This window comes from Amia ocellicauda, chromosome 13, assembly GCF_036373705.1.
Source record: "Amia ocellicauda isolate fAmiCal2 chromosome 13, fAmiCal2.hap1, whole genome shotgun sequence".
Lineage (NCBI taxonomy): Eukaryota > Metazoa > Chordata > Actinopteri > Amiiformes > Amiidae > Amia > Amia ocellicauda.
This window is the reverse complement of record NC_089862.1, coordinates 32,235,314-32,253,647: the sequence shown is the minus strand read 5'-3', so window position 1 is coordinate 32,253,647 and position 18,334 is coordinate 32,235,314. Positions and strand designations below refer to the sequence as shown.

At 39.0% G+C, this 18,334-nt stretch overlaps 2 protein-coding genes across 2 annotated transcripts; one reads left to right on the top strand and one right to left on the bottom strand.

Moving 5' to 3' along the window:
• Positions 1–242: 242 nt before the first annotated feature.
• fam241a (family with sequence similarity 241 member A) lies at positions 243–4,326 on the bottom strand. The gene is made up of 2 exons (XM_066720635.1): positions 3,885–4,326; positions 243–3,099 (listed from the first exon to the last, which is right to left on the bottom strand). Exons 1-2 carry the CDS (start codon positions 3,990–3,992, stop codon positions 2,851–2,853), a joined length of 357 nt encoding a protein of 118 aa, XP_066576732.1. The 5' UTR covers positions 3,993–4,326; the 3' UTR covers positions 243–2,850.
• A 2,060-nt stretch (positions 4,327–6,386) lies between these two features.
• On the top strand, positions 6,387–15,926 carry LOC136766812 (leucine-rich repeat, immunoglobulin-like domain and transmembrane domain-containing protein 3). Its single transcript, XM_066720632.1, has 5 exons — positions 6,387–6,635; positions 8,036–8,505; positions 10,766–11,071; positions 11,723–11,785; positions 13,584–15,926. The coding sequence occupies exons 1-5, from the start codon at positions 6,520–6,522 to the stop codon at positions 14,663–14,665; spliced, it is 2,037 nt and encodes a 678-aa protein (XP_066576729.1). The 5' UTR covers positions 6,387–6,519; the 3' UTR covers positions 14,666–15,926.
• The last annotated feature ends 2,408 nt before the right edge of the window (positions 15,927–18,334 follow it).

Genomic DNA, 18,334 nt, shown 5'->3' with positions numbered 1-18,334 from the left:
CTAGTCCGCCTCCAAATGAATGGTTGTCTTTCTGTACTTATTACTGCTCTCTGCTGTCCGCTTGCTCAATAGTGTGTGGATTCTATAAAAAGCCTTGTTCTTCCAGAAAGTTTCAAGCCACTTCTCTTTAGAAAGAGGAATCTTAAAAATAGTCACTGTAGGTTTGGTGGGAGTCCACTTACAATTTGTCCTACTGCCAAGTGCAAATACCGCCCCTCAAATCAATAGCTGCATCCAAATCATTCAATTTTATTTAATTTATTGACACTGGATTTTTAATTTCTCACCATTGTTACAAACAGTAGCTAAAACCAAAAAATAAAAACTTTTGTAATTGCATTCTTAAAAAATCTTTATTTAAATAGGATGTACTTCAGATCTTAGTGGAGTATACAGTTTATTTTCAACATTGTAAGAGATTCCATTCATAAAATGCAGTGCTTTTTTAAAAAAAGGAACCTTCTCCTAAGTCAGATATATTACATTCATGTAGTCAAGTAAGTTCACACTCAAAAAATATATATAATAAATAAAAAGGTACAAATTCCAAAAGTTGTTTTTTCCTCAATGGTAACTAAAATGGCACAATCCTTTTCCTTCGCGTCAACTTTCTGGGCACTGTAAACCAAAAGTGAATGCTTTACAATGCCACAGTTTGTTACAAGTCTTTTAAATGTCCTGTACGTGGGAACTACTTTCATGAACCCATTCTATGCATGCACACACACACACACACAAACACACGCTTATATATACATATATATAAAACTGCAAGTCTTGTAGTCCGTGCAATTTCACCTCATCCATATTGATAAAATGTAGCCCTCTTAAAATCTTAATTATGTAAAAGTATATCTTGAATGTTACTTTCAAATGCTTTTCAACACACAATATATTACAAATCTAATTTCACTGTATTTATCACAAGGGGAAACTTATCTTTAGAAAAATCGAAGGCCAGTGCTGCAAGGCAGAAGGGGCAAAGTCACAAGTGCTCGGGGGCGTTGGCTTTAATTTCCTACGTCCCATAAAAGCATGATCCTGCCAAGATAAGCCGATAAAGTGCAATTCAAAATATGGAGATAACTGGGGTTTTACATTTCCTACAGGGGTTGGATGCTCTGAAGAAAAATGGGTCGAAACGTGTGAGCATCACGTTGTTCGTTATCTCTCGTATCTTAAATCAATTAAAAATGTTTTGACAACAATTAGACAGACTATGGACTGGTACAGGCGTCTACTTTTCCCTTTAGGTGGTTTATCCAGAGGGTAATCCATTTTCTTTCTGAGAGGGGTGTTGACTATATGAAAAACAGCAAGTGAACCTATATCTATCATACAAACTTCATTATACCCTTTCACCCGTGATACCCACGTAACCCTGAAAGTGCTAAAACTGACATTTCCAAACACCTCATTAATTTGGTAGATTATGATTATCCCTGAAAGTACTGAATGCAACACTCATTTTAAACGATTGAGAAAGATCGCAATGCTAACTAGACGAATACATGTCTGTTCTTTGATTAATCTAAATGTACCATACTACCTGCTATTGCTGCTAACCATAGAACTGGGTCACTACAAACAAGTCAGAAGACCTAAACGTTAAAGTGAACTCTCAGCATCTCATATTTGAATCAACATGGTTTAATGTGGTGTTCATTCTGAGGAAGGGACCAAATTTCAATCTGAGGCTGGACTGTCCGATTGAGAAGAAATAAGGTAATGGTCAATTATTGTATTAGAATAAATATTATATAAATCCACTACAATGAGATTGAAAGATAATGCCCTTTAGCTGGCTTCAGAACTTAATGTTAAAAAAATAATAATCACAATTTAAAACACACAAAAAGAGTGCACAGTTATATCAATTGTAAGAACACACTGCTAAGGAGACACATAGCTTTTTAAATGAGAACAAATATGAAGCTCTCTCTGTCTGAAGGTTTGGCCTCTTGACCGGCCTATCTGATATTGTATTTCTGATTAGATGAAGAGGTTTTGAAAAGTCATGAACCTTTAACAGAGCAAGTTATCAGTAGAAATCTATTTATCTAGCATCCGCTCAGCTAGCACTAATGAGAAATTACTCAATAGCTCAAACTGAGCTTGAAATTTTGCAGACTGGATTCTAGAGGATCTGCTCATTAGCTAGATCTTCGATCCTTCCTAACTTGTAAAATATTGATCCAATTAAGATCATGTTTCCAGCTAGTACTTTGTACACAACAGAAAAACAGTTGAGTTAAAATCTGAGAGGATGCATGGTTCAGGATATCCTCACTTGCGATGTAAAGAGTAGAAGTATAAACTATGAGAACTATCATGTTCTCATCCTGTTTGCAGTAGAAGTGCTTTCATAGATTAAAATATGCATCCGTGTTGGCACCTGATCTCAATCACATTTGCCTCGTTTAATAGAATTGATATGCAGCGGTTGCAGTCATCTTGCGCAGGAAATGGTTCTTGCACCACACTCCACCCAAGGGCTTCAGATTTCATGAACCACTTCATTGATTTGGGTCAGTGGACTCGGGCATGCTTTCGAGAATTAAGGAGCAGAAACTTGTCATATCTGGGAAACCTTCCAAGATTCTTTGGTAGAAACTAACAAAAATATTAAAAGTAGATTTACTTTTTCAATTTGTACAGATCAATTTCATTTGATGCGGCAGTGCACAGCTACGTACAATGTTAGGGATGCGGCATCACAATATCCAGTGATTCATAAAACCCGACTTTTTGCCTTTGCATCTGTTGCAAACATTGGACTTAGTGTTTGGATGGCAGTGCACGGCTACACAGAAGATACACAATCCGCTTTTAGAAAGGACTGGCAGGTGATCACTTCTGAATAAAAATGATGACGATGCACAAAACGCCTACAAGAGCCAGGGCCTGAATCCCCAGGAACCACAGCATCAGCCAGAAGAAAATCACCACCACCGGCTCCACGGTTTTGTCCCCAAAGTACATCTGAGTAAATCCAGCTCTTCTAAGGCACTTGTTAAGCTCTCCAAACAGAGTCCCCAGTTTCTCACAGTCGTCGACAGGGGTCTCTTCTGGGACATGTTGCCCCCTGTGTTCAGCCATCTGTAACGGAACAATATACATTTTGTCAAGGCATGTTTTGTTCACGTCTACCAGATCAAACATTGGTGCAAAATAAAACCGTGTCCCGCAGACTTGCACTGTAGTTATCCCAGCAGTGATCTGAAAATGTTGTTGAAAGTTATGGCAATTACTAAAAGTAATGAGAAGTAATAATGTCCCTTAAGGACCTCTCCCCAAGGACACTGCTGCAGCCTGCAAAGACTAGTTTGCATTTACTGTACACCTGACTGCCTGCCACTACTGAGAACCAAATATACACAAATTCATACACATATTATTTAAATCAGTCATTCAGCACATAAATAGATGACATATTCTAATCCCCACCCAGCAACAAAGTCTTATGTTGTGCCAAAGCTACACGGCCACTCCTGGGCACACAGTGAAAGGCATCCACCATAATCGGCATATCAGCTGTGCATGGGTAGGGGACTCGGGACCCGCACACACAGGCATGTGCGCATGTGTGTTTGCATGTTTGCTCTCATGTTTACTGACCGCCGGGTGAGATCTGATGATCGGTAACAGATGTCCAATAACGCAATGCTACTTTGTATTTGTTGCACCAGTACCGGGTCCTTTGATCTGTCCGAGCAGCAGTACAGATCAAAGCAATCATGCCTGCTGATCCAGTGTGTTCTCATTTAAGAGCCACGCCGTTGAAACAGCGCATGCTCCGGTGTGACAGCGTGTCGGCTCAGAGGCGATGCGTTTGGATGCACATGCATATGATCATGTATCTAACAAGGTTTCTCTGGACGTACCTGTTCCTCTCGCTGTCTATGATCCACCCTCCTCCTCCTCTCCCATTCCTCAATGTCCCAGCGGTCCGATATCGGTCTGCTATCCACAGCAGGGGGTGAGGCCGACATGTTTTTATGTATTGATGTCCAGTCCGAGGGTCAGGGGCTTTTTAAACGCGATCTGGTCGTCCAGCGCTGTCGCCTTGAAGCCGAGCTCATATACAGCTTCCTGCATGACTCCCTCTAATAAGGGCTGCCGTGACGTCAGAGCAGGAGGAGGAGGCGGCTTTCCTGTCAAATGCAGATCGGGGCAACTTCACTATATAAGCTGTATGAAGAAGAAATCCGTCAGCTCGTTATATTTTGCATATGACTGAAATGTGGGTTGAATTGCTAGGCTGCCTTTAAAAAGACAACCAGGAGAGACCAGCCCGCAGGTCCAGCTGCGCCCCCACCCCCTGCGTGCTCTGGGCAAGAGCCGGTCCAACGAGAAGAGCAGGAACTGAACCCGTCCGTCGTCTGCAAACAGTGCGATCTTAGTGTTACTGGAGACTAAACCACAATAAGCACTGGGTTTCTTACACAAAACTACTGAAACATTACAGAATTATGAAATATGAGATATTACCTGTGTTGACTGTGTTTTACTTTTTACTTTGTTTGCAGAGCGCTTTGAGATGTTTGATGGTGTATAGGGACGCTATATAGGCAGTAGTATTAGGGCTCTGGAGCTGAGGGTCGTGGGGGCACTGCTGTTGTACCCTTGAATAAGGTGCTTTACTTAGATTGCCCCAGTAAATGCCCAGTGTAAATGTGTAAAAAATAATGTGATTTATTGTAACAATTGTAAGTCACCCTGGATCATATATAGGAACCGTTTTGTTGGTTGGACAAACGTGTTGACATCCAGGGCGCAGCAGGTGCTTGTTTTTTGCTTCGGGCCAGCAGGTGGCAGTCTCCCCTTTGGTCTTGGGAATCTGACCCAGGTCGAAGATGATTCATATTCATATATCAGGCCGATAATACATTTATTATAATATAATATATCCATAATGCCTTGCTATGGGATGGAAACGATACCATTTTATGGTACACTTTCATTTGGTATGTGATTTGAAAAAAAAAAAAAAAGACTGTCCCCTGTTAAACATCAATACAAAATGCTTCTGGAATCAGTGGATCTTCATTAAACTTATTCACTTATGATTGATCTCAAATTAAAAGGCTTGGTGACTATGGTCCCAGCTGCCTTGAGATCATTAACAAGATCCTCCCGTGTAGTTCTGGGCTGATTCCTCACCGTTCTCATGATCATTGAAACTCCACGAGGTGAGATCTTGCATGGAGCCCCAGACCGAGGGAGACTGACAGTTATTTTGTGTTTCTTCCATTTGCGAATAATCGCACAACTGTTGTCACCTTCTCACCAAGCTGCTTGGCGATGGTCTTGTAGCCCATTCCAGCCTTGTGTAGGTCTACAATCTTGTCCCTGACATCCTTGGACAGCTCTTTGGTCTTGGCCATGGTGGAGAGTTTGGAATCTGATTGATTGATTGCTTCTGTGGACAGGTGTCTTTTATACAGGTAACGAGCTGAGATTAGGAGAGTCCCTTTAAGAGAGTGTTCCTAATCTCAGCTCATTACCTGTATAAAAGACACCTGGGAGCCAGAAATCTCACTGATTGATAGGGGATCAAATACTTATTTCCCTCATTAACATGCAAATCAATTTATAACTTTTTTGAAATGCGTTTTTCTGGATTTTGTTGTTGTTATTCTGTCTCTCACTGTTAAAATACACCTACCATTAAAATTATAGACTGATCATTTCTTTGTCAGTGGGCAAACGTACAAAATCAGCAGGGGATCAAATACTTTTTTCCCTCACTGTATTTTTGCACACACACAAAACAAGGGCAATCCATGATAAGTGCTTGTCTTTCTAGCAAGACACCTATTGTGTGGGCTGCAGCTCTTCATACAAATATCAGTTTCTACCACAAATATCAATTACGGAGAATCCATATAAAGGCAATACTGCTTTGAGGTACCAATAATCATTTTATGAACACACATTGGATACACTGCTTTTAAGGAATATATAAAATAATATAAAAAACATGTGTTCTTTGAAGTTGGTACAGCATTTCTGACTTTTATAAATCAGAAACCTGACATCTCAGAATATCACAGCTTTACACCCCTTAATCCAACATTAAAATAATAATAATAAAAAAACAACTACGGATTAAAGTGGGCTTTCTTCCTACTTTTTTTTTTAACTTGTCTCATTTTTCCTTTAAAAAATGAGTTTTAATGAGCAGATACAGTTTGTGCTGTATGAGGTGTGAGAAATGTTCATTGTGAGACATAAGTGAGAAACAGAAATCAATAGAGAATCCCATGGACTGAAGGATGAGCATCACGTGAGGGTGCCTCCCATGACACAAATGTGCGAGCTGCTTACCATGTGGGACAGGGCTAATTCCTAAGGTTACCCGACCTGCTCAGCTTAATCTCAGCTAATCTTCCCTGTTTGTTTCTTCCCAGTGCTGGAATATCGTAAAGCAGACAATATCCTAAAGCAGTCTCTAAAGGAGTCAAATTATTTTGTTTTTCAATCATAATATAGTGGTGATATATATCACTTTTGATCATGTATAGTCTAATTTGCATCCATATTCTGATGTACTGTTTTACTGTAGTCCATTCTTTTTGTCCTTCTCAGTGTACTTGCATATATCATGGCAGGAGTGATGGGAGTGGAACAAGGTATGTTTTTGTCAATTTGCTATTTAGACATATTTGTAATGATATACCTGAAACATTCGTGTTATGATCAGTTATTTGGTTTATGGATTGCTTATTTCTTATTCTAAAACTTCTTTGTGGATACCTGGCATTCCTATTACATGCAATAATTCTTAATTCATTAAGGTAACAGATTCCCTTTTATTAGAATTGAATTTGTATGCAAATTATGGACAATCATTGTTGTTTGTGACTTAAGTGTAAACAGTGACATATTGTGCTTGTTTTGAACATTGACTCTGGCATGATGTGGTAATTGTAATATACTCTTTTTACCTTTAGTTTATCCACATTTTGAACAGGTGGTACTGTACAGTGTGCATTACATTTTTTTTTCCTGTAGTCTTTTACATTGACTTTGAATGTTGTAAAAGAAAAGCTACTGTGTGTAGAACACTATATCTTCAGGCAGTAAAATCATTCAAAAATACTTTTTGAACTAAGATTGTATGGCGGATGTGCTCAAACAATTATTCACACTGTACAAAAATATTGTGCATGAGCTAGGTGTGTCATATGCTTTTAGTCAATCATTGAATAAAGCCAACGAGAAGGGATTCAGTGCTAGAAAATGCCAGAACGAAGACGTCATCAGTGGGATCAGCCATAACCTGCAAGCATTTTTTTTTTCAGCAAAGTCATTTTGTCAGATGAGTCCAAATGCATTTATTGCTTTTGCTCAGCTGGGGCCAAAGAGTCATCTGGAGAATTATTATGGTCACAAAGCCAAGAATGCCTAGATATGATGAACAGGCTGTCTTCAAAGGTCTAAGATTTAATGTTTGTGTGCACTTCTTCACACTCTAAAGCTCAGTTTTGGATTATAAATACATTTGCTAATGTCTCAAACAGCATCTCAACCTTCACACTGATCTGCAATCTTCTATCTCTCATGGGAGACTGGCAATTCAGATGTCTGCTTTAGTGAAAATGGTTATCTGTAAAGTAATAGTTGTACCTTGTAATTGTGGTCAGTAGTGGACTACAATTTAAGAGAAAGAAAGACATCTTCATTATATTTCAGTGACATACATGGCCAGTGGTTTTCCTCATTGAGAAAGCAATTGTAGCCTGGAGCAAAACCTATGGTCTCTTTGTCATTCATCAAACTTTATCCCAGAGATTGTGTCAATGACATGCTGCAATCAAGACAGAGACACGCCTAACATAGCAGTTAATCTCCCAAAACTGAGTTAAAAAGAAATATTCTTCAATCAAAGATACCTGGTATGTCAGTTTTTTACTATAAAGTTGTTGTTTTTTAAGGAAAACTGTTTAAAGAGCGGTGAGGAATGTTTGCTGCTTAATATTGGTTCTAGATAGCTCCAGACACTTCTCTTACAATTTGCTTTCTTTAACAGATCAGTATTGTGCAATGACCCAGACATGTCTGACATCCCAGTCAACGTCCCGGTTGACACCGTTAAACTCCGTGTGGAGAAGACGGTGGTAAGAAAGATCCCCACTGAAGCGTTTTACTACCTCGTGGACCTGAAATATCTGTGGGTGACTTACAACTCCATCTCCACTATTGACTCGAGTAGTTTTTACAATCTGAAAGTCCTCCACGAATTACGACTGGACGGAAATCTGATTTCCACCTTTCCCTGGGAGTCCCTGCAAGAAATGCCTAATCTCCGAACTTTGGATTTACACAATAATAGGCTTTCCACAGTCCCTGCCGAGGCAGCACAGTATATCTGGAATATAACCTATTTGGACATTTCCAGCAATAAACTGACCACACTACCACCAGATTTAATGGACATCTGGCCTCCTTTTTCTGGAACGTCGATCACAGCCACAGACTCTCCTCAGCGTGTGATATTGGGTATGTAATGGACTGTCAACATGTTTACTTATGGTAATGTGTTGTACATAAATGGTTCAAATGCAGTGGTTTTCTGTGAAAGCATTTTGGGTTAAGAATATGACCGACATATTGTATTTTTAATGTCCTTTGGATATATTTACTGTCTATTTATCTTTTCATTTTGCTTTCTCTCTCTGAAATAAGCAGTAATTCCTAATGGGATTAGAGACACAGCTAAAGTAGGCTGTGCAAATGTCTCTGAATATAAACCAAACAGCATAGCTCTGGTGAGAATTCAAGGACATTGAATAGTTTTCACACCCCCTACAAAAAATACTATGAACAGTTCAAATGGGAAACTCGAAGACTGTTTGAAGTTGGCACTCAATGCAACAACAACGTGTCGGTAAATGAATAGCACTAGAAGTACTTTCACTGTCGTGTCATTTTGCTAAATGTGTTACTACACTATTGTAGGTTATCCCTAAGCATGGCCAACACAAGACAAAAAGCACTAACTATCACTTGTGTGATCTCAACAACAACTTCATATTTCACAACCTACTATAGTGTGATTGACACAACTCCTGATTGACCTCATCTCATTAGTAATCAAACTGGTGTTCAGGAGAGAGTGTTCCTTTGCATAGTTACCCTGTTGCTTCCTGCAGAAATCAGCATTGAGCCAATCATAATGTACCAGTATTTCAAGATATATATCAATGGACTGTAATGCAACAAGAACACTTACAGGATTCTTGACAGGATTACATGAGGTTTGGGGAAAGATTATGCAAAAACAAGGGGTTCTTGTTAAGGACATTGGGACTGTGGAGTGATGTTGGTGAGAAACTGCAGCCGTTGGAGCTGCCGGAAACCCTAACACCTACTGAGGGAAACCGGTCTGTGACTTTGGTGGTAGATATAGTAGTACCTCTACTGTGGTGTATCAGCGGCAGAACACAGATATGGTTATACTTCAACTGAAACCCTGCTGGGGGACTAAAGGACAATTGTGGCTTACACTGAGACACCATGCAGTCAAGAAGCATCAGTGCAGCTGTGGCCTTCAAGTGGTTTATTCAGGTGACTTTCCGGCCTTAAATACCCATCAGAAACATCTGGTTAGAGAGCTTCTGCTTTAGTGTAGGGATTGGTGTGTTTGTGATGATAGTCACTTGGGTCCAAGTTATATGCATTTGAAATACTCACCACTGATCACATTCCTGCTTCCCAATGTGATATGAGACTTATTTGGGGGAAAGACGTAGACTCAGCTGTATACCAGTAGTCATTGTGAGGGTGGGTGGCTCACTGTCCTTGTGTATAGAGTATAATGGTTAAAGTCTTGTGAATGACACTGCTTCGTGATTTGGATGCACTGAGAAGTCTATTTGATCCAACAAAGGGACAGCAGCAGAGAAGAAAAGATGCATAAATGTCTACACTGTTTGCATTTTCATTAATTTAAGATGTTGTGAGACACCCCAGCAATGTTTCAATAGTACTCAAATCTGCCATTTTATTTCCTTGATTGGTAAACATCTTTTTATTGGCCTGTACAATTGTGGTATGCTACTTTATTCTGTGCACTGCTAGCTCTGTATGGAAATATTTCTTACAAATGATGAATGTACTTTAATCATGCTTCCACAAATAGCCGTGCTTTTGTCTTCTGAATGGGCCCTGAAAGTGTGTACCTTTGATGTGACAACACACCCCGTCAGCTGCTCTGCCTAGACCTGCCTTTAATGTTCAATAGAGCTAGAGGAAACTCTGAACCCAAAGTTACTCAGCTGACGCCACTAAAAATATTTTCAATGAAGAAACGATTATTTATATTCAATCCATCTGAAATGAAGAGGACAGTAATAAAATGATTTTGCCCTTAATATGAATGCAACAAATTGTAATGTATTGGCTCTGTGTGTATGCACAATTGATATGATTAACATAAGTATTATAGTTAGGGAGATATAAGCAACTGAATATTAAGTCATTTTATATATAATCTGAAATGGAAAGTTAGGGAAATTATACACGTATGGATACAAAAAAAGTCAAAACCTGTAAATGAGTAGCAAATAATGTATAGATACTGATCAGGACAATTTTCCAAGCTGTTTACTCCAGTGCAAAATTGGTAATAAATTCCAGACCGTTCTCCAATATATTTAACTGGACAAACAGAATAGTGCCTCGTGTTTCAAATTTTACAATTTTCTTCTGTGATGGAACATGTATCTTTGAAAATAAACTTGTGTAACTTATTTACTAGGTTTGCAAGACAACCCATGGTTCTGTGATTGTCGAATCTCCAAACTGATTGAGCTCTCGAAGATCTCTGAGACATCTGTTGTGCTGCTTGATCCACTCCTGACGTGCAGCGGGCCTGAGAACCTGTCAGGTGTCCCTTTCCAGAGGGCTGAGCTGGAGCAGTGCCTCAAACCTTCGGTGATGACCTCGGCCACGAAGATTACCTCTCCCCTGGGCAGCAACGTGCTTCTGCGTTGTGATGCCACCGGATACCCCACACCAGCTTTGATCTGGACCAAATATGACAGCTCTCCCGTTAACAGTACAGGTAATGTTACGGAGTAAAACAATGAATGCTTTACAGCGTGTTCAATTCAGACGTCAGAGGACTTGGGCAGGTCAGGGTTAATTTATCAGTCGCACCTAGTTCATACACAGCATTATATTCAGTTTTTCCTTTTCATTATTTATTTATTTTCTTCTGAAGCATATTTGCATAGATATCTTTCTTTCCCGTGCCAAATAATAATATTTGTATTCCTGGTTTCTATGTGTAAGACACATTTCATGACTATCTGAGCTCAAAATATGTTTTGCTAAACTCGATTGACTGATTGTTGTTTGTCCATGTGCGTACTGTCCACTTTATACCCTACCCTACACATATTGCGACATAAGACATGTGAGCTCACATAGGGAATTTGCTTTTGTTTACGCTGGTCATGGTTGCAATTTGTTCTCTCTCCACCGCCTGTTCTCATGAGCATGACGACCCCATACCATTTATAGTCTTGGTGTACTGATACGGGTGTCTCTGAAAATGGTGCAACTCCACTGTGAATTAATAAAGTGAATGCACATCACACACTGCTTCTGAGGATTCGGGGGACCGCACGTGCTACATTAGAACGCTAAACCTGACATATTTCTACTGAGTGAGGTGGTTGCATAATGGTGTCCAAACTTGTTTAATCCGTAGCATGCTGCCGGCAAGTAGATACACCGTCAAATACTGAGAAACTACCAAGAACATTAAACAACTGTAAGTGCCTCCTTTAAAGCTGATGTAAGGCCAGGTAATATACTGACCAGCTTTAACAACACACCTTATATTTCTCAGGGTGGTGAAGCAGTAATAAAGCTACATACATAACTGTAATCAATGGAAATCCATTTGAGAAATTGCAAATACAACAAAAAATTGAAAAATAAAAGTCCTTACTAACAATCACCTGTGCAATATGGGCACTGGTTTCCTGAATCTGATATGCACTTTAGTAACATAAGAACACATGTAAGAAAATGTTAATACAAGTTCAAGCCCATCAGTGCTTAACCTTTCCTGTACACTAAGTAATATATATCCCTACAGTGTCACGCTGTCTCTAACCCACTGTCTAGCCATGGCTGTAGGCTGATCAGCACATTACTCCTCCGTATGCTCCCTGATCAGGCAGGTGATTATGCTGGCAGATGCATTTGTAATGAAACTAGTGGAACATTTTTTTTTCCCAAGTCTACAGTATGACTTAAAGAGACCTACAAAAAACAGGATCTTTGTAACACTCAGGGAGAAAGCAACGGGAAGCCACAGCTAATATCTAGACTAATTGTTTCATTTTCAGTGTCACACATCGACCAGTTTTGATATCCAGTGGCTATTTTCTTAACGGAGAGAAATGAAATCCTGAAATTGCTTTTTGTTCTACAATTATGTAAATTATGTATATGAAAGCATATGGAATTATACCATATATATATATATATATATATAATGTTTTCCTACACCATCCCTGATAACAGCTCTAAATACATAAATATAACTAATCTGAATATTGAAAGTTTTGAGTGGTATGTAATGAAAGCTGGCCAGTATGTATACAACACTTTTGCCTGCAATTTAATAGAAAAACACGTAGAGGTCTGAGATAGGGATGGATTGCTCATGTCTTTCCATTCATTGATTCCTGGATTGAACATTATATGACAAATATGCAGAAGCATTTGGGAGAAAGATATCAATCAAGAATATTTTTATATATGTACAGAAAACCATTATGTGTTCCAACTGGAGGGTCTGAGCTCATTGCTTGATACCGCCACATTGAATTCTTGTTCAATTACACATCACTGAATGTGATCTCACATCAGTTGTAAAACATAATGTATAATCCATTATTTGAAAGTATTGAATTATACTGATTAGTGTTTGGTCATATTTCATTTGATCTAAAACATGTTTTTATGAAATAGCTACTGTCCCAAGAAGCACTTGAAAGCAGTCAGGTCATTGTGTTCACACTGAAAAGTAAAGGAGACTGAATTTCACTTCAAAATCTTAAGATGCCAGTTTATTCATTCCAATGAAAGTGATGTGAGGAATAATTATCTTTGAGTAATATGGGCTAAAAAGAATAAGTGTTACACTTCATAACAGCATCTGAAAGTAAATTGACATTCCAGAATCAATAAATGAGGAGAAAGATGATAATAAAATGTTACATCATCCTTATTTTAGGAAATGCATTGTTACAATTGTGCCTGCCTTAATGAGCAATATTTTAAAGATACGATGCATCTGACCCAGCTTCGCATTCATGACGTCCTAGTGCTTTGCTGTCAAGATTGTAATAGTCAGTGTACATGCCTATTACATGCCTTCCCTTTACCTGCAGCTAAAGCATATACACAGTGCTCTGGATGTCTGCTTATTTGTTATGAAGAATATAACCTAACCACTATTATTTAACCTACTATAAAGTCATACTTAAAAAAGCTGACTCATAAATGACAATATTAGATTTTTAAATCCTTTAAATCTAAATTTGTTTTTTCTATAGTTGTACAGGAGTCTCCAGGGGAGGGAATCCGGTGGTCTATATTAAGCTTAACTGGGATTTTATACAAAGATGCCGGGGAATACCATTGCAAGGCTAAAAACCTGGCTGGGATGGCCGAGGCCTCCATCACTCTCACAGTGGTGGGCGTGATCACCACAACCGTGCCACCGGCGAAATTCCCTAAGAGGCTGATCAGTGAGCAAACCTCCACTGGGCAGAGTCCGCCAGAGCCGGCTGTGTTAACAACAACTGCTGTAACAACCTTGAAAACTTCTACAACCCCTGCTACTACAAAGCCCAGTGCTGCCATGAAAAATAAACCGATGCCCAACACTCAGCAGGGGGCTCCCCAGGACGGGGCAAAGCCGGTGAAGGGGCCGCAGCTGAGCGTTAACAGAAAACCACAGCAGGAGGAGAAGGCCAAGAAAACTGGCAGCACGTCAGCGAACGCCACGTCAAATGCGGTTGTCCAGAAGTTGGCCATCAGAAACATGCAGGTCGAGGATCAGAGCCTGGAGAGTGCAGTGCTGACATGGAAGGCAGACGAGGCTCAAAGATATGTCCCCGTGAATGTGGTTTATTCGTCATTCGGGGAAAAGGAGAAAAGAACTGTGAGTACAGAAGTGGGGAAGAACAAAATAACCCTGGACAAATTAAAACCAAACACAAAATACATGGCTTGCTTGATCCCTAAAGGAAGTCAACCCCGAAAGGACCAGTGTATCACGTTCTCAACAATGGAGCCGGTCGTAGAGGAAAATCAGACCCAGAGTCAGCTTTTAATCATCGCCAGTGGCATCGCTTGTGCTCTGGCATTGCCGCTGATTATCGTGCTGCTCTACAAGGTCTTGCAGCTCTGCTGTAAAAAATCTGCTTCTCCTGGGGATGAAGACCTCTCGAAGGACACCTATGTGAAGTTCGAGACGCTCTCTCTGAAACAGAGGACCATGGCGGCGACGGGGGACCTGTGGGCACGCAGACACACCACCGAGTCGGAGAGGATGCTGCTCTGTTCCAGGTCCAGCATCGACTCGCAGATGACTTTTAAAAGCGACAGTTCCAGATCTGAATACTTGTGCTGAACTCTGACATTGACGCTGAGATATTGGAGCTACGGCAGAAAAGGTCTTGGCATTGATCACTTGGTATTGTTGTTTGCGATCACTTTTGTTACTGTGAATGTCTTTGCTATTTGTTAAACAAGTTGATGTTATGTTTCTTTGGGATACCGCCTTAACCGAAATTACTATCATTATTTACATCCTTCAAAACATCCAACAACAACAAGACACATTTCACTAGATGTTGTAGTCATTTGTGAGTGGTAGGCCAACATAAATCTACTATAATGTGTAAATGATTGTGCAATAAATTGTATTACAATATTAATTTAATTGAGTATTCGCGGAGAAAATGTAGATGTTCCAGTGTTTGGAAACTGTGGGGTATTATAAGCAACTGAGAGGCAATACAATTCCTTGCCTGAATATAAAAAAAATGAATCTCAAAATGACACAACAGTCATATGTTTTACGTCTAGAAGAGCTAGACTATTATATATATATATATATATATATATTGATTTAGGAATTAAACTTTGAACCATCTGTTGCCTTATCTTATTGAGGAAAAACAACACTTTTTGACCTGATGTGGAGGAAAGTCTTGACCTTTGAGTTCCCACCTGTCTTAACAGGAATCAAAATATAACAGCTTTGTCCTTTGCTGATGCAAGAAACAAACATACAAACAAACAAACAAATATAATCTTATTATACAAAGATTACATTTAGGAAAATTATGTCGATCTTATGAGCCCTTGGAAGTACAAAAAGTAATTAACTTATTTATCTATTTAAATTTGTATGTATGTATGTACTTATGCATATATGTATGTATTTGTGTATGTATGTATTTCTTATGGCATATATTAGTTATGTAACATACAGAGGAATGAAGAAGCCTGATCTGGTGCTGTATCTTATTGCTTCCCATTCACAATCCAGTGCTTCTACTGGTCACAGTATTACATTGCTTTTAGACACACCAGCCTCTCAAGTACCTATAAGTACCTACAGAAAAATTGGTCTGACTATTTGTTTAAATGGAAGCATTAAGGACCATCAATGAAAGGGCAAAATAAAAATATATACATTGAGAAGCAGGCTTAGTTGTATTTGCAAGTGCCACATTTATATGGGCAATAACATCATTCTGGTTTTCATTCAACATGCATGTTTATTGTAGGACTCTGGACGTTTGGATTGGAGGTCTGTGATCAAATCAGGGTCATATAGCTATTGCAGCTCTAGACACACACACACGCACATCTATATATATATATATATACACTTACCTAAAGGATTATTAGGAACACCTGTTCAATTTCTCATTAATGCAATTATCTAACCAACCAATCACATGGCAGTTGCTTCAATGCATTTAGGGGTGTGGTCCTGGTCAAGACAATCTCCTGAACTCCAAACTGAATGTCTGAATGGGAAAGAAAGGTGATTTAAGCAATTTTGAGCATGGCATGGTTGTTGGTGCCAGACGGGCCGGTCTGAGTATTTCACAATCTGCTCAGTTACTGGGATTTTCACGCACAACCATTTCTAGGGTTTACAAAGAATGGTGTGAAAAGGGAAAAACATCCAGTATGCGGCAGTCCTGTGGGCGAAAATGCCTTGTTGATGCTAGAGGTCAGAGGAGAATGGGCCGACTGATTCAAGCTGATAGAAGAGCAACTTTGACTGAAATAACCACTCGTTACAACCGAGGTATGCAGCAAAGCATTTGTGAAGCCACAACACGTACAACCTTGAGGCGGATGGGCTACAACAGCAGAAGACCCCACCGGGTACCACTCATCTCCACTACAAATAGGAAAAAGAGGCTACAATTTGCACAAGCTCACCAAAATTGGACAGTTGAAGACTGGAAAAATGTTGCCTGGTCTGATGAGTCTCGATTTCTGTTGAGACATTCAGATGGTGGAGTCAGAATTTGGCGTAAACAGAATGAGAACATGGATCCATCATGCCTTGTTACCACTGTGCAGGTTGGTGGTGGTGGTGTAATGGTGTGGGGGATGTTTTCTTGGCACACTTTAGGCCCCTTAGTGCCAATTGGGCATCGTTTAAATGCCACGGCCTACCTGAGCATTGTTTCTGACCATGTCCATCCCTTTATGACCACCATGTACCCATCCTCTGATGGCTACTTCCAGCAGGATAATGCACCATCATCGAATCATTTCAAATTGGTTTCTTGAACATGACAATGAGTTCACTGTACTAAACTGGCCCCCACAGTCACCAGATCTCAACCCAATAGAGCATCTTTGGGATGTGGTGGAACGGGAGCTTCGTGCCCTGGATGTGCATCCCACAAATCTCCATCAACTGCAAGATGCTATCCTATCAATATGGGCCAACATTTCTAAAGAATGCTTTCAGCACCTTGTTGAATCAATGCCACGTAGAATTAAGGCAGTTCTGAAGGCGAAAGGGGGTCAAACACAGTATTAGTATGGTGTTCCTAATAATCCTTTAGGTGAGTGTATATATATATATATATATATATATATGTATGTGTGTGTGTGTGTGTGTGTGTGTGTGTGTGTGTGTGTGTGTGTGTATATATGTGTGTGTATCTATTTTAATACCAGGAATGCCAGGAGTTGTTAATTGAAAGGAAAGCCTAGAATGTTTTGTTCCCTTTAGTCAGTAAAACTTTTTTTCTGTTTCAGATCCCTAATTGCAAGTCTATATTATTTATGTATGTATGTATGTATTTATTTATTTATTAAAGAATTATATGTGATCTTGAAGTAACTTCTTTAACAGACTTCTAGTGTTAATAGAATACTAATAGTGTTAACAGAATGGTTAATACCAGGCCTTATTTATTTAAATGTATTTTGACAAATTAAATGAAGTATAAACTGCTTAGGTGTTTTGTGAAAAGTATTTCAGGAACATCTTGTGTATTCTACATGAAATACCATCAGATTAGACAGATCATGTACAAACATAGGAAACTAGTATATTATTTTATCATGGTGTTTGAGGGAGAAGAGTTTGAATTAGTTCTCTGGTTTATTATTAAGCTAAAGTCAAGAGATATCAAAGTGTCTTTTTTGTTTAGTGTGTTTAAGATTTTCTTCTCTGTTTTATAAATGTATTTGTACACTGTGCATGCGCCATTTGTATGTATGTATTTCAATCCCCATTTTAGTCACCAATTACAAAATATTATTTTGACATACAATGTGAAACAAAATCCTATAAAAAACATTTAATGTAAAAACAGTAGTTTGTACTCTTATTTAATGTATATTGATGATCATATATGTCAGAACAGAAGCATAATATAATTTAAGACATATGAATAAGGTGTAACTGGGGAAAAAAAGTCATGATGTCATCTTGTCATGATGTAAACAATGACATTTTTAGATGGTTACTTTAGGTGCACATATGTGTCTATATGTATAAGTCATTCAATATAAGTTCTTATGTGGCCAGATGTTACATATCAAAATTATACTATTACAGCCAAACAATCATCTGTGTTTTCTGACGCACTGTTCATTTGCTTTTTTAGATATTTTCAAAGCTGTCAGAATTCCTGCTTTCAGAAAGGTTGGATTATTTTAGGGGTAGACTGACAGCTCTCTGAAAATTGGACCCTTTTTCTCTGTCATGAACATCAGCAAACATGTCAAGTAGTCTTAGCTGAATGGTACG